At 45.3% G+C, this 19,819-nt stretch overlaps 2 protein-coding genes across 7 annotated transcripts; one reads left to right on the top strand and one right to left on the bottom strand.

Annotated features, from left to right (window-relative positions):
• The first annotated feature begins 20 nt into the window (after positions 1-20).
• On the top strand, positions 21-5,490 carry dclre1c (DNA cross-link repair 1C, PSO2 homolog (S. cerevisiae)). 2 transcript variants are annotated; one of them, XM_077499422.1, is made up of 15 exons: positions 21-383; positions 463-514; positions 778-862; positions 926-985; positions 1,067-1,122; positions 1,190-1,291; positions 1,397-1,469; positions 1,872-2,012; positions 3,627-3,728; positions 3,803-3,939; positions 4,010-4,064; positions 4,130-4,218; positions 4,292-4,386; positions 4,484-4,570; positions 4,781-5,490. In XM_077499422.1, the coding sequence occupies exons 1-15, from the start codon at positions 275-277 to the stop codon at positions 5,359-5,361; spliced, it is 1,824 nt and encodes a 607-aa protein (XP_077355548.1). In that variant the 5' UTR covers positions 21-274; the 3' UTR covers positions 5,362-5,490. The 2 variants fall into 2 exon arrangements, with proteins under 2 accessions (XP_077355548.1, XP_077355550.1); XM_077499424.1 differs by having other exon boundaries at positions 309-383; positions 765-862.
• A 358-nt stretch (positions 5,491-5,848) lies between these two features.
• cpm (carboxypeptidase M) lies at positions 5,849-19,718 on the bottom strand. 5 transcript variants are annotated; one of them, XR_013278935.1, is made up of 13 exons: positions 19,574-19,716; positions 15,221-18,970; positions 14,091-14,343; positions 13,814-13,975; positions 13,482-13,579; positions 11,422-11,594; positions 9,499-9,598; positions 9,316-9,424; positions 8,497-8,667; positions 7,640-7,792; positions 7,385-7,533; positions 6,967-7,298; positions 5,849-5,925 (listed from the first exon to the last, which is right to left on the bottom strand). XR_013278935.1 is itself a non-coding variant. In XM_077499433.1 (12 exons), the coding sequence occupies exons 4-12, from the start codon at positions 13,971-13,973 to the stop codon at positions 7,104-7,106; spliced, it is 1,308 nt and encodes a 435-aa protein (XP_077355559.1). In that variant the 5' UTR covers positions 13,974-13,975; positions 14,091-14,343; positions 15,221-18,970; positions 19,574-19,716; the 3' UTR covers positions 5,993-7,103. The 5 variants fall into 5 exon arrangements, 4 of the variants coding, with proteins under 4 accessions (XP_077355559.1, XP_077355563.1, XP_077355562.1 ...); XM_077499433.1 differs by lacking the exon at positions 5,849-5,925 and having other exon boundaries at positions 5,993-7,298; XM_077499437.1 differs by lacking the exon at positions 5,849-5,925 and having other exon boundaries at positions 5,993-7,298; positions 9,316-9,421; positions 19,574-19,714.
• Positions 19,719-19,819: the final 101 nt, after the last annotated feature.

The raw sequence follows: 19,819 nt of genomic DNA on the forward strand, positions 1-19,819 counted from the left end.
AAAAAATGCTCGTTTTTCATTTGTCATGGTCGTTTTGTTTTATTTGACTGGTGAGTGAATATGAGGGTACGACATAAAAACATACAACATCCAACGCAGGAGCGTTTACGAGACACGGACCGTTTGCGCCACAAGAGGGCAGAAGTGGCGTCTCCAACAACACAAAGCCGCAGAAGGAGAACGCACCCGATGGGCGGCACCGACAAAAATGTCAATATAAACATCCACTTCCTACTTTCAGGTTCACAATTTCGAATGGAAAATCGATGCAAATATGAGCTCATTTGCGGGTCGAATGAAAGAATATCCAAACATTTCTCTGGATCGCTTCGACCATGAGAACTTGCACGCGCGAGCCTACTTCCTGTCGCACTGTCACAAAGGTGAGCTAAGGCTAGGCGGCTAACTGCTTAGCCCGAGTGAGCGAATGTGAAAATACAACAATCTTTTCTTCGCCATCAGACCACATGAGAGGGATTAAAGCACCCAAGCTGAGGAGAAGACTGCGCTCCAGGTGATTCGAGCCTTTGCTCGTCCTGGGGTGATGAGTCGGTGGTGACGTACGAGGACGACTCAAGCCAATTTGATTTACGTACAGCCAACAAATATCAAATCCAACTCCAAAAGTGTAACACAAAAACAAAATGTAGATTGAATACTTTACGGAAATATTTAGTGCTCGACTTTCTGAATGAAAAAAAAAAATCATTTTTAGAGTGAACGTGGGATAAAGTGAAGCTCTTCTGCTTTTATTTGTTCACTAGTTTTGTTTTTCAGCCGCAGAGTCAAACTGTACTGCTCACTAGTGACCAAAGAACTTCTGCTGAGCAGTCGCAAGCACCTTTTCTGGGAACAATTCATTGTGAGACTTTTTTTTTTTTACTACAGTAAACCCGCGGTGGCCTTCAAAGTTTCTTTTGTTTAGGTTCCCCTGGAGCTGGAGAGCCCCACCCAGATTTCCCTGGTGGACGAGGCATCAGGAGATGTGAGCTGCTCTGCTGACACCTTCTTCCAAACTCTTGGAGAAAAAAAAAAAAAAAGTGCAAACGTGAACTGTTATGTGCAGAGCGAGCAGCTGGTGGTGACGCTGCTCCCGGCCGGACACTGTCCTGGCTCCGTCATGTAAGTTCTGCGCTGACGTAGTGGCCGCAAAAAACATCCGATCGTAAAAACTTGCCGATGCGTTTAGGTTCCTGTTCGAAGGTTGCCGTGGAAACGTGTTGTACACGGGAGACTTTCGGCTCGCTGTGGGCGACGCCGCCAGGATGGAACATCTGCACTCGGGCAGCAGGTGCGTCACCACCACCATCCTCTTCTACTTCCTGTTGTCATTGTCGTCTCCCTCCTCTTTTCTCTTCCACTTCCTGTTGTAACGTGATTGGCGTTGGCCGTGCAGGGTGAAGGACATCCAGAGCGTTTACGTGGACTCCACCTTTTTTGACCCGCGCTTCTACCAGATTCCTTCCCGGGTAAAAAGAAAACGAAAGTCGTACAAACGCATCTCAGGTTTATTTGGCTTCATTACAAAGTACAAAAATCATATTGGGTCATGAAAAAATACCAAATAAAAAAAAATCCACATTTTTCAGATTTTCCGCGTGAACACGTCAGCATGAGATGTGGAGAAAACGATAAATCGAACACCGGAAATAATGACCTCAAAGTGATGTTTGAAGTTTGAAGTTTGAAGTTTGAAGTTTATTGAACATATGCACATATACACGTATAATTATATAAACACAAAGTTAAAAGTAAAAAAAATTAAAATAAAATAAAATAAAAGAAACATCCAATAAATATCTATGTATATGTTCAAGGGAGTAGGAAGAAGTCAAGGGAGTAGGAAGAAGTGATGTGTGATGTCAATGCAGGAGGCGTGCGTGAGCGCCATCTTGCGTCTGGCGGCCGACTGGATCGCCCGCAGTGCCCTTCACGTGGTTTGGCTCAACTGCAAGGCGGCGTACGGCTACGAGTACTTGTTCAGCAGGCTGGGCGAGGAATTCAACACACGGGTGAATGCGCGCGCCTCAAAGACACACACCACAGTCACGCATCTTATGCTTGGCTGCTTCTCTAAACTTGTGAGTCTTGAGAGAGACGCCGCAAAGTTACACGCGCTACAAGTCGCACTCCTCAAAGACACGCACCACAAAGATGACGCAAAGATTGTCTCAAAGGCCTTTAGATCATGTGTTTCAGAGACACACCAAAAAGTCAGACACCTCAAGGAAAAGTGCCATCAAGATGCGACATTCATCTCAAAGACACACGCTTTTACATTAACTGATTTCAAAGACACGTGCCACAAAACTGTTTTCCAAATCCATAAACTCACATGTTTGATGCCACAAAAAATGTCTCAACAAGCCACACCTCAAAGACACGGGCCTCAAAGACACACACCACAGTCACACATCTTTTGCTTTGCTGCTTCTCTAAACTTTAGTGTTTTGAGAGACACGCCACAAAGTTACAGGCGCTACAAGTCGCACTCCTCAAAGACACGCACCAAAAAGATGACGCAAAGATTGTCTCAAAGGCCTTAAGATCATGTGTTTCAGAGACACACTAAAAAGTCAGACACCTCAAGGAAAAGTGCCATCAAGATGCGACATTCATCTCAAAGACACACGCCTTTACATTAACTGATTTCAAAGACACATGCCACAAAACTGTTTTCCAAATCCATAAACTCACATGTTTGATGCCACAAAAAATGTCTCAACAAGCCATGCCTCAAAGACATGGGCCTCAAAGACACACACCACAGTCACGCATCTTTTGCTTTGCTGCTTCTCTAAACTTTAGTGTTTTGAGAGACACGCCACAAAGTTACAGGCGCTACAAGTCGCACTCCTCAAAGACACGCACCAAAAAGATGACGCAAAGATTGTCTCAAAGGCCTTAAGATCATGTGTTTCAGAGACACACCAAAAAGTCAGACACCTCAAGGAAAAGTGCCATCAAGATGCGACATTCATCTCAAAGACACACGCCTTTACATTAACTGATTTCAAAGACACATGCCACAAAACTGTTTTCCAAATCCATAAACTCACATGTTTGATGCCACAAAAAATGTCTCAACAAGCCACACCTCAAAGACACGGGCCTCAAAGACACACACCACAGTCACGCATCTTATGCTTTGCTGCTTCTCTAAACTTGTGAGTCTTGAGAGACACGCCACAAAGTTACAGGCGCTACAAGTCACACTCCTCAAAGACACGCACCAAAAAGATGACGCAAAGATTGTCTCAAAGGCCTTTAGATCATGTGTTTCAGAGACGCACCAAAGAGTCAGACACCTCAAGGAAAAGTGCCATCAAGATGCGACATTCATCTCAAAGACACACGCTTTTACATTAACTGATTTCAAAGACACGTGCCACAAAAATGTGTTCCAAATCCATAAAGTCACATGTCTGATGCCACAAAGTCACACACCACAAAAACGCGTCTCAACAAGCCACGCCTCAAAGACACATGCCTTTACATTAACCAATTTCAAAGACAAATGCCACAAAACTGTGTTCCAAATCCATAAAGTTCACGTCTGATGCCACAAAAAGTGTCTCAACAAGCCACACCTCAAAGACACGGGCCTGACACCTTGACGCCCTCAGGTGCACGTCAACAACCTGCTGATGTTCCGGAGGATGCCGGAGATCCTGAGATACGTGACCACCGAGCGCCGGACGCAGATTCACGCCTGTCGACACCCGAAGGTGACGGCGCGCCGCAAAAAAACAACAACGCGCGAGCCTCAAAGGCGCGCGCCTGAAAGTTTGTTTTTGTGCAGAGCGAGCAGTATCTCCACGGCAACCGGTTGCCGTGCATTCGCATGTGCGGGGACGGCGCCGACCCGCGCGTGCTCAGCATTAAGCCGTCCACAATGTGGTTCGGGGAGAGGACGCAGAAGACGGACGTGCTCGTCAAGTCAGGCCGGCCGGCGCTCGCTTCCGATTGGCCGATAAACTGCGCTCACCCTCGTCTCGTTTTTTTGCAGATCGGGAAGCGACGCCTTCCGAGCGTGTTTCAGCTTCCACTCGTCCTACTGCGAGGTGCGATTCCTTCGCCTCTTGGCCTGTCTCGATTTCACCTTCTGACGCTGGACGACTCCTTACAGGTGAAAGACTTCCTGTCCTACCTGCAGCCCGTGCACGTGTTCCCCAACGTGATCCCGATGGGACGCACCGTCGCCGAGGTCACGCGCATGTGAGTCGCTCGGCGGCAACGGGAAGCCAAAGTCGCCTCAACCCATGCAAAAGGTGCAAAAATGTTCCGGCAGGCTCCAGGCGACCTGCAGGAAAAGGCCGCAGGAGGACGCGTCTTACAAACCACTGGGGGTGCTCAAACGCTGCGGAAGATGGACGCCTCCTCACGGTGAGAAACGCGAGCATCCAAGACACAAAGACGCCCTTCGCCTCAATGTCACCATAACGAAGCACCTCAAAGACACAAGCTCCTTCCCGCCCGTCAGATTCAGACAGCGACGACGACCTCTTTGATGGCACCGTGGCGGCTCCGCCCAAGAGGAAGCCACCAGCGAATCGGCACATCCCGAACGGTGCGCCCACTTTTAGCCTGCTCTTAGCTCTTTTTTTTTTTTTTTAGTTTTGTAAACATAAAATGTAGTTCAAGTTAATTTTGGTTGTTTTTTTTAAATCACTTTCATTTTTGTTTTCTAAATCTTAGTTTTATTTTTATTTTTTTCGTTAGTTTTAGTTAACTCAACTAACCTTGGTGGGCTGGCTAATCACTCCTGACTGTTCAACAGACCACAGAGCGCACGCAACAGCGCCCCCCGCCTCCGAGGAGGACTCACTACGTTCCATCACGCTCGACCACAACGACGCAGAGAACAAGAACAAAAACTTCTCGGATTGCACAGAGTCCAACGACGACGACGACGATGATGATGATGAGGACAGCGAAGAGGAAGATGAGAGCTGGACTCAAACAGGAAACGCGTCCAGCGAGCCGCCCAAGTGGGACGACTTCTTCACGGCGGAGCCGCTTCCCGACAGCCAGAACAGCCTGATAAGCCAATGGCGGCCCTGCCCCGCCCTCAGCCCCGCCCCCTCCGGGCAGACGGGCTCGCAGACGCCCGACGCGGCGAGCGAGCGGGAAGACGACGCGGATGGCGACTTCGCCCTCTCCCTGTCGGCGTCGGCGTCCAATCATTCCTCGCAGAACCGCGACGGCCCGTCGGAAGCCGACGAGCCGCCGGCCGGTTCGCAGGCCTCGTCCGACTTCGACGTTCCAAGCACACCCGACTCCAAAAGGCCAACGGCCGAGCAGCTGACGCGTCTGTACAGGAAGTTGGCCAATGGAGACGACATTTCCTGTCCTGACTGAAACAAAGACGTTCAACCGATACAATCTTTCCAATAAAATTACTTTTAAGGGTGAATGGGCGAGAACACAAAATGGCCGATAGTGCTGTATGTATGAGCAGTTCAAATAAAGTCGTTGTAAGCAAATGAATTCAATTTTGAGCGCTTTTGACTTTTCAAAGCGGAGTATTCCCACCCTGAATGTAGTTACTCCAGTCATCCACAGGAGGGCAGTATTGCATCGTATCGCAGTTGCTTCTCCGTTTTCCCCTCAACTCGACTTTGATTGACCACCCACACGGATTCTCAACGATTCTTCTTGTCCTTGGCGCCTTTAACGGTACGCGTCTTGTAACGACACGCTTATTGCTTTATTACATTACTGAACAATTAAAAAACGAGATGAAACCCAGATACTGTACTAACCTGAAAACGTCGCCCTTCCGGGGAAGTGCGTCATCTGCTGGGGATATGTGGTACTGCACCAAACCCAATCATTTCCAGATGTCTTTTTTTTTTTTTTTCCCCCCTCCACTTTTGCACCCAATGGCCCGGAGCAGTGTTTCTCAGTCCTGGTCTTGATGAGCTGTCAATTGGAATGACATGCATTGAAAAAAAAAAGTGTTGGTCAACACAAACTACACCACATCTGCTAGATTAGATTAATTAAATCATTTTTTATTTGCACAAAACCGAGATCAGAAAAAGGTCATGAGGTGAATAAAGGACACTTGAAGAAAAAAAAAAAAGTGAAGATGACATTTTGTCAGCTTTCCAAGAACAAATCAGTCTTGCAATTCATTCTTGCTCATCACCCCCCCCGAGGCATCATTTGCCATTAGGCAAGGCAGCGAATTGCTTGGGGCCCCTTAGCCAGCAGGGGCCGATGGAGGGCCAACAGATTTGACACAAACTGAATATCCTTCACATGAGCAGTGCAGCAATGACAACTGACCGTCTCAAATTCCCTGAGTCAGGTGTTTTCTTTTGTTTTTTCTTAAAAAAACATGGATAGTAAGGCTGATTATTTATTTTTTTGTAAATGATCATGAATAGTAGTAAACCAACAAAACAACAATGTATAGTCAGGTGATTATTCCTTTTTTTTTTTTTTTTTTTAAACGACCATGTAGGCATTTTTAAAAAGTGAACATGTATCGTAATGCGTCTTTAAAAAAAAGACCAAGTGTTTTTTTTGTTTTTTTTAATGATCATGTAGACTTTTTTTTTTTAAATGACTATGTATACTAAGGCATGTTTTTTAAAACTACCACGTATATAATAGGTCTTGAAAAAAACGTGTACAGTAAGGCTGATTTGTTGTTGTTGTTGTAAATAACCATGTATACGAAGCCGTTTTTTAAATGACCATGTATAGTAAGGCGTTTAAAAAAAAAAAAAAGTCTCATTCACATAACGCAAAGACCGTCGCCCCAAATACGCACAGCTCAAAGCCAGATGTCTCAAAGACACATGCCACAGCCAAACAAAATATGACCCACAAAGACACACTTCGAATCCACACGCGCCTCAATGACGTGTCACAAAGGCAAGTGTGTCAAAAACACCTGCCTCAAAGACACTCACCTCAAAGACACACCACAAAAATGTTTGAAAGGTAACTAACCTTCATCTGTGGTTTGTTCCCGTGAAAAAGACGACTAAAATCTTCCGTCGTCGATATCGCAGATAAAAAAAAAAAAAGTCGTCCCACGATTTGTCCACACGTGTCTTTGTTGTTGTTTTTTTCCCCTAATGTACACGTCAGCTGATGAGGCTCTGGAATGCCAGCAGCATCGCTAGCGTCCACGTGGGCGTCGTAGCGGCTAACAACGAAGACGAAGCGGATGCGGCGGCGACGCGACGCAACAGGAAATTGTGCAGCAGGGCGGAGTTTCGCTCCGGACCGTAAGGGACCAAAAAAGTCTCCGTCAGCACTTCATGACCAGGATATGTCACCTGAAAAAAACAAAACAAAAACGTGTTGAGCTCCAGGAATTGCGTGTGTGTGCGTGTTTATTTGGCCGCACGCGTGTGTACATAACAGTGAACGTGTAGTTGCCAGGCAGCAGCAATCTGTAGTATTCTCCATGTTTGTCCGTCCTGAAGGGACGCATATTGCGGCGACCGGTCACCTCCACCACGGCGCCCTGGACCGCCGCCCCCGAGCCATCAAACACACGCCCTTTGACCCCTGAACACACAAAGACGAGAGTTGCAATGTTGGCACGGGGCCACGATGACCTCGGCCCTCGGCGCCAGACCGGGTCGCTCGGGGCCGCTCGGGGCCACGCCTTTACCCAAGTGGACTTGTCGGATGAAGGCCAGCAAGCTCTTCCTGTTGTCCGCCCACAAGGCAGGAAGTTGCCGGGCGGGGGGGAACTTGCAACACGACACCTCCAGCGTCACCTCCAGACAACCAGCCCACACGTAGTTGTAGTCCTGCATGCCGCCTGGACATGTGCGGACATCCATCAGTCAAGGCCTTATTATGGGATGGCGGCGTATTAGTCATACTCTTTATGCATTTATTTTTTTATATTTATTTTTGGATTTATTTGTACTTTTATATTTATTTTTTGAAATATATATCTATGTTTTATATCCATATTCATTAATTAATTAATTTATTTATTTTGAATTTTGGCAGTTTTGGTCCTCCATACTTAACTCTTTTACTGCCACACATTATCAAAAAAAAAAAAAAAAAAAAAAAAAAAAAGCCGATTTTGAGCATTTTCACAGATTTTTCAAGGCTTTTCCTGAATGAATATTATGTGCTTTTACGAAATATTGTCTGCTCTGTGAATTATGCGACAAAGGCTTTGATCATTCATGTCATTCTTGAAAACGTTCTATTTCATCATATCGGTCATGTTTCATTGTAATTTCCTACATGTGAAAAGAGGTACAATTCTGCCATCTGCTGGCCATAGTTAGTGGGTGTTTTTGATTGCGCAACCTATTGACCAGGCAGCGCTGCACTTAGATGTTGCACTGCCCATTCATTGATTAAAAAAATAAAATAAAATAAATAAAAAAAACGTAATTGACGTCATTTAACGTTTATGGCACACATCGTGATTTTACTCATCGCGGTCAAACAGTTAAGAGCGATTATCCGACTGAGCCGACGTCCATAAAAACGGACTCTGACCTGTGAGCGGGTACCACTGGTACCCGTTTGTGATGCCCTCCTGAAAGGGTCCCTGGTCTCCACAGCGCCCCCCCTGGTGCATGCTGGCATGGTTGTGCGAGTACACCTTGGCCAGGTGGACGAAGACGTCGTCGTCGGGCGTCAAGCTGGCCTGACCCACCAGCTCGCCGCCTTAAAAGGGGAAGTCCAAAAAATAAAAAAACATCTCGTCTAAATACGGTATTAATATTGCGTAATATTGCAGTGCTTCTCAAATTGGGGGGCCATCAAGGGGGGTGCGTTTGACCTCAGGGAACACGCTTTTTTGATTTGGATTTCTTTTGACTGTCCTAGAATAAAGTGCAATTGCACCTCCACTACTTTAGGGGGCGAGATGTTTTCTTCTTACTAGGGGGGCATGACAGAAAATAATTGAGAAGCACTGCGTTAGTGGAATACGAGTTCAGCAGCAAAATCTAGCAGTTTTTATCAATAGTTAAGGCAGCCATTTTGTCACTTGCTATCGAGTGAAATAACATCAGTTGCTCCGGTCCCAGGTAACAACCAATCACAGCTCAGCTTCAGAAAACAAATAAGTTGTGATTGTTCGTTGTCTGAGCCCTGAGCAACCGTGACGTCATCTTCAGTTGACAGCAAGTGGCAAAATGGCCGCCCCCTGAGATGGATCAAAAACAAGCTGGATTTTGCTTCACAAATCATATTCCACAAATGTAATATTCATCAGAATGTCACTTTTATAACGGAATTATTGTCACGAAGCTTTTTAAACACGCTTCAAACCTGTTTGCGTGTGCCAACGTGTCGCGGGCGCACGCTTACCGCCATTACTGTTGTCGTAAGCGTAGCTGGCCACCAGGGCGCCGCCGTGGAGGTTGGCCGAGAGGACAAACGTCTCCGTCTTCAACCAGCCAATCACGGCTCGGACCTGCTGGGACACACGCGAACACAAAGTGAAGACGTGAAAAACGTTGAGACGCGCAGCAGCGACAGACGTTGCCTGACTTCCGCCTCCCTGTTGGCGTCGTCGAGGTCGCGTTCCGCCGGCAGGCCAGTGAAGGCGTCGGGGAAGTTCCTGTTCAGGTCCACACCGTTCCCGTTGAACCTGACACGCGCATACACGCACAGTCACGTCAACTTGAAGGGGACCCAAAATATTCTTTACAATTAATATGCTGGCGTAAGCATCAAAATCCCCCGTTTTTAGTCATGTAAATGCTGCCATCTTTATTTCATTTTTCAGTATTTGGCTTTTATTTTGACATGTTAAACCGGAAGTTGCGGGCGTACAGCGTTTCCGTGAATTGGACGACACGTCTTTTCCTTTCTTTCGAAGCTGGTTGCTTTATTTCGGAGCCCCGAAAGTGACATGGTAGAAAAAAACAAAACTTTGCGTTCCCTCGCAAAGATTGTGAAGGAACGCAAAGTTGCTTTTTTTCGCCTACCATGTCACCTTCGCTGCGCCGTAAACACTTCCGGGTCATCTTCCATGTGAACAAAAGCGACGAGAATGGAACGTTTGTAAACGTGAAACAAAACAGTGGGAAAGTTTTCCCAAACAGACGAGGATGGAGCATGTATTTTTCCACTGCTTTGTTTACACGTCGCTTTTGTTCACATGGAAGATGACCCGGAAGTGTTTACGGAGCAGCGAAGGTGACAAAAAACAATCTTTGCGTCACTAAATGTTTTGCGAGGGAACGCAAAGTTTTTTTTGTTTTTTTGTTTTTAACCATGTCACCTTAGGGCAGGGGTGTCAAACATACGGCCCGCGGGCCGGATCAGGCCCGCAAATGGGTTTAATCCGGCCCGCGACATGATTTTGTAAAGATAAAAAAAATAAAAAAAAATAAAAAATGTAATGTCTAATTAATCAACCAGCCACAATCAAAACATACAAATTTGTAATTTCACAAGCAGTCCTCAGATGAGTAATGCAACTTGAACAGGGAATCGTCATCCTGGATGTCTTTATTTTGCACTCAACTTAAACTTTTTTATTTTTTTTTATTTTATTTTTTTTTATCATAAACAGACATAAATGTGTTAGATTACTGGTAACACAAATAGATATGACAAGGATTAACGTGCTTATAACATTATTAACACCCATGCAATGCATTCTGGGAACAATATATATTGAAAACAGGTCAATTTAACACGTCCGGAATGTATACCGGCAAAGTGTTGCCGCGTTCCATTTGCATCCGTGTTATTTTTCGGAACAATATGATTACAAGATGAGCTCCGTAATTTAGGACTGGTCCACGAAAATATGCGTATCAATTATGGCAATTGTTTTTAAGCTATATACCGTTATTTTCCCGATGCGGCCCACTTGATAATATATTTTCCTCCATGCGGCCCCTGAGCTAACATGAGTTTGACACCCCTGCCTTAGGGGCTCCGTACTTTTTGTCATCATTCTTCGTTGGAGAAAGTTGAGCAAAATGGATAAAATTGATTTAAGAAGCTGTTAAAGCATTCATGACTGTCTGTGATGATCACTTGTGTAAGAAGACTGCCGTTGATTGAGCAGGCCAAAGTGGTCAGTAGCGTTTCAATTATCTATCGTTAGCTTAGATGCTAACACAATGCCACGTTTGTAAGAAATGTTTGTTTTGTATGTGTAAACTTTTAGTTTCTACGGTGTATTGCTGAGCACTAAACATCTGTGAAAGGCAGCGGAGACTCGCACGCAATCAATGGGCGGTAAAATTCATCTCAGGTGGCGGCCATTTTGTGACTTGCTGTCAACCAAAGACGCCATCGCAGTGCCTAATGGACTCAGGTAACGACTAATCAGGACGCGTGAGTTTGGTCACGTGACATTCCCAAGCTGAGCCGTTACCAAGGCAACCTTGACGTCATTTGGAAGATTGCAGCACGCCGGTGTACGCGCGCGCACGCACGCACGCACGCACGCACCTTCCTTGGCTGAGGTGACAGTTGGTGCCTGCCCGGTCGAAGCCGTCCGGGTTCATGGTGGGCAGGAAGTGGACACGCGTGCTGTTCAGGATCTGCGCGGCCCAGGTCTCGTTGCCGCGGTAACCACGCACCAGGTCCTCCACTAGCTGCAGAAGCAGCTCACGGCCCAAAACCTGCACACACACGGAGGCTTGTGATTGGCTGAAAAAGTCCGGCACTTACGGGTCACAGCGCCATCTGCTGTCATGGAGCCAGTAAAGGCGAGTTGGTCGGAATTCTTTCTCCCTGTTATTGTCTGTGTCGTGGACGTGAGGGAGGGCGGGCGCGCACACAACAGGAAGTGATGTCGTGAGTCAGCCTGGATGAGAGCGGATGAATGGACGGTGACGTGATGAAAGGAGGAAGGAAGACGAGAAGGGTGGGAAAGGTGCAAACGAGTCAACGCACGTCAAGACGGGACCAGCCGCCCTCTGGCCACCCGTTGCCATGGCGACCGTCTAACACACACACACACACACAAACGTGCATGATGCCATTTGTGCCGTTACAGCTTGTGCGCGTGTGTTCCATTCATTTGTGTATCCATCATGAGTTTTACCTGAGCTGTCAGTTGGCTCCGCCCCCTCTTGTCTTTCAGCCAATCAACAAAAGACAAAACTCCAGGCCACACGGACTGAAACATGAGTGACCTCCTCAGAGAGAAAAATAAACTCTTTCATATGCTCTATTGGGATATATTTTTCAACTGACAGATCACTTTAAAGAAAGATTTATAGCATTTTCCTTCAAATTGCATGAAATGAATGATTCTTCTCATTTCTATTTCCTGATAGCAGTTGCGAGCACCGATAGCAAGAAATAATGGCGGCTATCAGTACTTGCGCTTCCTTGTTCATAGCATGCGTGTGCCCGTGTGTTGGCCGACGATGAGCGCAACAGGAAGTTGCGATGTTTGTCACGTCGCTAAATCGTGCGCAGACAAAACAAGCATCGCACGCTTTGTTGAGTGTCGTTACAAAAACAGGACGCTGGCGACCGTTCCCCGCCTCTGCTTCCTGGGAGGCTACCAAGTGTCATGTTTTGCTTCGGTGGGGTTGAGTTTTTTGTTGTATTTTGGGTCTTCATGTTGTCTTTTGTCCTGGTTTCGTCTTGTTGTGGCGTGCTGTGTTGATGGTGTTTGCCGTCAAGTTCCCCACGTCCAAGCGAAGTCTCACGTCCAAGTCAAGCCGCCCCACGTTCAGTCCAGTCACGGCGACCAGTCCGCTCGCGTCCCGTCGTGTCTTCTACTGGTTTCGAGTCACTAAAGTTACTCTCATTCTTGTCCGTCTCGCTGCCTTGCTTTTCCGCTCATCCACTCGCTCCTCATGTCGTCACACCAAGTCAGTACATTTGAGAACGACTGGTCATCTAGTTGCCTCAAAAGTAAAAAAAATAAAAATAAATCCACACGAATGGTCTCTAGTTGAGTAGCGCAACGGCGCCAAACAAGCATTTCACATGCTCCATTACACAACTATGGCCGCCATCTTGGTCAGGTATTAACGAGGCTCTGCTCAACTTTGCCGTTGGTTGGCTACTGGTTACCATGGCAACAACACTCAGCAACCCTGCTCCGCTTGGCCTGTCACATGATCGCACACTTTGAACTTTTCCACACGGGCCACATTCCTGATGTTAATGTGTACGTGCGCGCAATGAGTGAAAAGCTCTTTTTTTTTTCTTTTTCTTTTTTTCTGGAAGTTTTCTCGGAGGCCGGCACACTCCAATGACCCTATTTACTTTGTGTTTGTGTGTCCGTGCGTCCAGCCATGACTTGTCTATTTAAGGACATTTCCACTAAGTTTCACGTCGTCGCCATGGTTACCAGACAACAACGCTTCTTGTCTGTGTGCGCGAATGTGTGCGTGGGGTCGCACTTGACCTTCACTTGACATTGTCTGTAGTTGTAAGAACAGACACTCGCTTTTGTTGATCTTTTTTAGTCTCCTTTTAGACCCACTTCCTGTCCACAGGGAGGGACCCCCGAATGAGTTTGTTTGTGTGTGTGTGCGTTGCCTCACCTCGTTTCCATGCATGTTGGCCACATACTTGAACTCGGGGATGCCAACCGTGTGACGACGGGGGCTCACACCCAACGCCAACACCCACAGGTCTTGACCTGCCACATGCACGCACACTTTTTGTTTTTACATCTCATTGTCAATTTGATGCTTCACTACCATTTTTAATGGTCATGTGACACTGTAACACAAATCCGAGTTAATCCAGGCCACCGATTGGCTCGTGTCCATTGTGTGCGTGATTAGCCAGATTAAAATGTGGCGGATGAGATTAACTCGAGTTTACAGTCGGGTTACATGATCGCACAAACCACACAGTCAGTTGTGCGTACCTGCCACCGAGCGTCCGACGCTGTACAGGTGCGCGATGTCTGGGTTGGAGGCGTTGACCTGGAGGAGGTAACGCTCCATCTCGCGGTTGCTATGGTAACGAAAGTCGAGCATCATGGCGGCCGGGACGAGCACGAGGAGGAAGAGGAAGAGTTGTGACATGCCTGTAGAAACAACAAAAAACGATAGTAAAACGATATATGACTTATGGTTACAGTCAAGCGTCTTGGAAAACATCCCTGAAAGGTCGTCCCGGTGACGTCACGACGCCTCACTTACCTGCGTGTGTCCTTCCGACTGCCTGCGAGCAGAGCACGAGGGAGCGCTCGTTCTGTGTGGCGGCACGGCCTGCTTGGGAGGAGGGAGGAGGGAGGGGGGCGGGGAGCTTGCAACACCACGCCCCCCGACACCCCGCCGCATTCAAGCAGGTTGATGCTTTCAACTCACGCGCCCCGCCCACAGAAGTGACCCCTCACGCACACGATGACCCACTCAACGGTGATTTGGCGCCGCCTGCTGGCACGTCCCGACGCTAGCAAGCAAGCGGCACAAGAGTCGAGTCGAGTTTTCCTTCCAAAACTTTCCACTTCAGAGTACCCGCAGAAAATGTTTTTTAAAAAAAATCTATTTTATTAAATAGCTGGATAATTTATAATGACGTTCATTATCGTACTTAAAGATTACTTTCATGACTTAGCATCAAAGCATATTTGGTTTTGTTGACGAAATACGTATCGTTTTGTTCAGCTTTGCATTTCAAAGTTCAAAATTCACATATTTGATGATTTTTTTAAAAGTATATTTTGTATTTGCTGAACAACACGATTTGTATAGTTATACTAGTTACTATTTTATTTTAATATTTATAATGTACTATTTTCCATCCATCAATATTCCTAACCGCTTGCTCCTCACGTGTCGGTGGGGGGTGCTGGAGCCTATCCCAGCTGGCTTCGGTCAGTAGGCGGGGTACACCCTGAACTGGTTGCCAGCCAATGGAAGGGCACAATTTACTATTTGATTTTATTATTTGTATATTTATACTATTTTACATACTACAACAACAACAACAACTATTTCACCATCTTGGCACCAAAATATGTTGAAATGAGCTGGAGTTTTATTTCAACAAAAGTAGTGCTTTACTGTCATCGCATGTCATTCATAGGCTATTCAAATAATTCTAAATAAATAAACAAAAGCATGAATTATGTCATTAAAATTAAATACAAGGTTAACACAAATTTAAATACTTATATCTAAATAAATTATACGTGGCTCATGAGGATGAGAGGTTCGGATAATGAATGGATGGATAGAGAATACTATCAAAAACGTTTTATTCAAAGGAAATACTGTTTTTTTTTTTAAGTGTACAATGTTGATTTTGAACACAATTTTGTGCTTACCTCGTTAAGTTGGACGCCGCCATCTGCTCGAGTCTCATCTTCAACATCCTCGAGCAAAACAACACAACGGCCTCTAGGGGGCATTCAATGGCACGACCACGCCTGATCCTCAATTGTGGCTTATTTGCTTGCGCACACGCAGATGCGCACAATCAAAGTGTAGTTATGACATCCGGTTGCCATGGCGACAAGGACTTTGCCTTTGACGAGGTTCGCAAGACGCTCACACGGTGAAACGAGACGACATCAAGAACACGAAGTTGATGTAAGTTTTCTTTTTAACATTCCAATATCATATATTCGTACAGACACGCCTTGCTACTTAAAAGTAAGTTAGTTGGTTGTTGGGTCGGTTAGTCGGCTGCTTCGATGGTTTGTTCGCCAGTCAGTTGTTTAGCTAGTTGGATGGCCAAACAGTCATTATTAGTCACTTGGTTAAGTCAGTTTGTGAGTTAGCATCAGTTAGCTGGTTGTTTGTCAATAAGTGTGTGAGTAAGACGGTTAACTCGGTCCACTTATTAAAAGGTAAAGTTGACTTCCGTCCCGGGGGAATCTCGTGGGCTTCCCAAATAAATGTCAGCCTCGATTGCGCAACACAACCCACACTGACGTGTTTCGCAATATCAAGTGTGGGATGGATTTGGGTCCTGTCATCACCACGCGGGGCAGCAGAGGGCGCCCTTGCCTCACTCACTGCACAGCACTCAGCGATTAGAACTCATCGATGAACGGAAATGGAAACAATTCAAATTGGTCAACTCATTGTCATCATACAAGTCCCGACAACTGACATGCTAAAGTAGCGAGCCAACATTTTTAAGCTAATGTAGCTAGTTGCTAACTGAGCAGATACATAGATAGCACAATAATTCTTATAATGTTTCTGTGTATATTTGTGGTTAGTTCAATGTTAGATTATGTCATTTATTATACTTTTTGATTATTATTCAATGCCAGATAAAGAAGCTTTGACCCACCTTTGTTAGTTGTGATAAAAACGAGTTTTCATGCATTTATGGTTTAATTTTTTTGTGGTTATTCAATTGATGATTGTTTTTTTTATTATGACAGTGTTAAATCTTTGAGACGACTTAAAAATGTTGATTGTGTCAATGTTCAAAAAATAATTACATGAAGTAAAAACTTTCATTTTCAGAACTATGAAAGTATTACTTGCAGTAAGTAACAAAGGCATTTTTTTTTTGGTATTATTTTAATTTAGGTCCACTTGAAATAATTGGTTTCCCTGAACTGAGCAAAATAGTTTCAATGAAATAAAAATGAACTACTGACGTGTCAAAGATATGTTCAAATTTTTATAGTTCATCTAATCTAATGTATACATTTTACTGAATGTAGTTTATTGTGTACTAGTTTTAATGTTCATCATTCTTTTATTTTGTGGCGCCTGATATGAAGAACATATCAGTCATCCTTCATGTTAAACAAAGCACGTTAGCGCTAGCGGTGACATTTTCTGCGTCATTAGCCGTTTGTCAGCGCATTAAACATCCGCTAGCCCCGCCCACCGTGTTATCTGGCCCGCGCCATTGGCCCCCTGGCAGGCGGTCCAATTAAGAAGACTGACGAGCGACGAGCCGACGATGCGACGCTGCCGCTTCGGCGCCATCAATCAGCCAATCAGCTCCTCGCGCCGGCTCCTCCCCATCGCAGCCAATTGCGGAGCTCGTTTGTCACACGCACACAAACATGTACACACAAAACACACACAGAGAAACAAATAAACCGCACACGTGCACTCACCACCAATCAGACACACACACACACACTTGCACACAAGTGATGTCATTAATTGTCACGAGGGAGGAGAGGAAATGTCATCTGTCACGAGGGCGCCGACACTTTTTCTTGGGCTTTCCACCTCATAATCCTCCGAAAAATGTTTCCTTTCCTTTCCTCCGTCGTCTTAACGACGCTCGTTTATCTTTCCCGCCTCAAGGACGCGGCGGCGGCGATGGCGGCCATTACGGCCGGTCACGGGCGTATAATGCTCAAATAACGGCGTCATAATTATGATTCATTATTTCTTTACTGCGCCGGTGCGGGGGCGGGGCCCGGGAGACAGGAAGTGACGTCGGCAGACGGGAGTGGAGACGTAGACTTGAGGAAAGTTACTGATGTGACCGTCACCATGGCAACTGTCAAAGAGGGGACATGGAATTATATTTCGGAAAGGGCAAACGTTGCCATTTTATTATTGTCGAGTTAAATACGCTCGCGCGCTCCAACACAAAAGAATATCAGCTGTGTTGTTTGCGCCTTATTCAATCGTCGTCCTTCCCGTCTAATCGCAGCCTGCCAGACTCCTTATGGCGTGTGCGTGTCTTCAGCCAGCCTCAGTCACGCACACGCGGGACTCTTTTGTATAAAGCGCCGAGGAGAGCCATCACGGTGACACTTAAGGGCGGAGCAAGCCGTTAGCGATAGCATTAGCACCTTCCAATTAGTGCTGAATCATGATCATGGACTTCCCAAATGAATGGTCAAACAATTGGACCCTTCTGGCTGAAGCCAGAGGGCAGCCATCTTGCGTTGCCACTCTTACTGACAATTTCTGTTTGTTTTTTTATTCATTGTGAGAGAAAATTTTCTAATCGCATTCTTACCGATTAACTCATTAGCTCCCAAAAAACGTAAACATTTTAAATGTATTAAGTGTCCCAAAGACTTATTTAAAAACAGCACAGTCAGTCTTCAATCGTCTTAACGCTCAAAATAAAACACGAAAGCGCTCTTTTAGTTTAAGATTGACAATTTTGAAGTATTTCCAAACCGGTGAAGTTTTGGTGAAAAACTGCTGCAAGCTAGCGCCACTTACGGGCAAGGAGGACTCACTTCACGTCTGCCGTCGCTCGCTTGTACTCGTCTGCGTCTGCATCGAGTACTTGAAAAAAGGCTGGTATCGGCCCCATGCCGATACCTGGTATCGGTACTCGCCCATCCCTCGATAAAAGAATAGCTTGCTAACTTTCAAAATAAACAGAAAAGATGTGCATCAAATAATGGCTAAATATGTTTTCATGAAAGTAAATGTTGCGAATGGAAATTTACTTGATTCATAAAAGAATCCAAATGAGCTTCAAACGATTCATTTCAATGAATTGGCTTGCTTAAATTAATTGAATTTAAAAGTGTCAATAATCGGACAGCAGGGCAAACCGATTGGCTGCTAAATGTCCAATCAGTCTTTACATCATCGACGTGCGTTTAGCCTGATTTCGTCTGGTACATGGCTGCTAATCTCAAATCTCAAAGTGCAACATCGCCATCTACAGGGATCTTCTTGTAAAATGTCTTCCTGCACCCAAAAAGTTTCCCAACCACTTTGTTGGAGTATTAGACACGCTGTTATTCGCAATATGACTCAACTATTCTCCCTATTTACAGCACACCGTGTTGCATAGCGAAGCTGTTGCCTTGGCAACGAGCCGCCACACTTATCAGAAAATTACACTTTTTCTCTCCACCTTTTTTTCTTAAGCTGCTGCCTTATCTGGACTGGTAGAAGGCATTTTTGAATGCTAATAATATGTCCAGCTTTTCCATTATCATCCCTCCTTCCTTTCTACTTCTCCTGCATCTTATTTAATATATTCATACGTTCACTTCCCTCACTTTTTTTTTTTTACCTCCTTCTTCTTCTTCTTCTGTCTCGTCTCCACTCCAGCAAATCTCTTGCATTCATTTTGGTGAGCGAGGAATCACGGGCGGCCACTTCAAGATGAAAAGCTGCCAGGAAGAATGCGGATGGAAGACGAGGATTAGGCTCGCACACGCAAAAAAAAAAAAAATGTGACAAACCTTCAAAATGTATACGGGAACACTTAGAGAACGCGCTGATAGCATTTAGCCTCCTAGCATGTGGCCCAATAACACAAACGTGACAAGCAGCTTCTCAAAAAGCAAATATTGTCTCATTTGTGTCATCAAACAAAACGTTTGCTTTTACTTTGAAAAACAATCATCAACATTTTGCCTATTTTCTGACATTTCATTCATTTTCTGCACTGTCAACTTGAACAATGTCCTATTGCTTTTTCTTTTTTTTTTAATAAAGGAATGGAAATTGAAGTTATAAAAATTCTGGAATTATGTAATAAAGTTGTGAAAAATTAAGTGTAGAAGAAGTTGGATTATTTATTTTATTTTTTTTAGCCGGCAGAGCGCTAACATGTAGCTTGCTAGCATGCTGATTGCTGGTGTGTTCTGCTAGCTTCACAGCTGCAGCAGTGTTGTGTCATTCAAAAAGAACCAATCTTTTCAGTTCTTGAAGTGATTTGTTCTTTTCTCAGTTCATTTGAGAGCAAAAGTAAAATAAAAAAAGTTGTGAACCTTTGAAGAAGTTCTCCAGTCCAGGTGGTCGATTAGCTTCTAGCTGGCTTGGCAATTTAGCCGGCTAATAAGTAGCCTGCTAGCATGTTGACAGCCGGTGTTTCCTGCTTGCTCCACGAGTGAATAAATTTGTCAACCTGTGAAAAACATCCTGCAGTCCACAGTTAGTCTTTTAGCATACCAGCAGTTTCCCTTTGGAGCCTTTCGAGGAGATGCGCAGCTGTGGTGATTCAATGAAAGCAAAGC

Source organism: Festucalex cinctus, chromosome 16, assembly GCF_051991245.1.
Source record: "Festucalex cinctus isolate MCC-2025b chromosome 16, RoL_Fcin_1.0, whole genome shotgun sequence".
NCBI classification, from domain to species: Eukaryota; Metazoa; Chordata; class Actinopteri; order Syngnathiformes; family Syngnathidae; genus Festucalex; species Festucalex cinctus.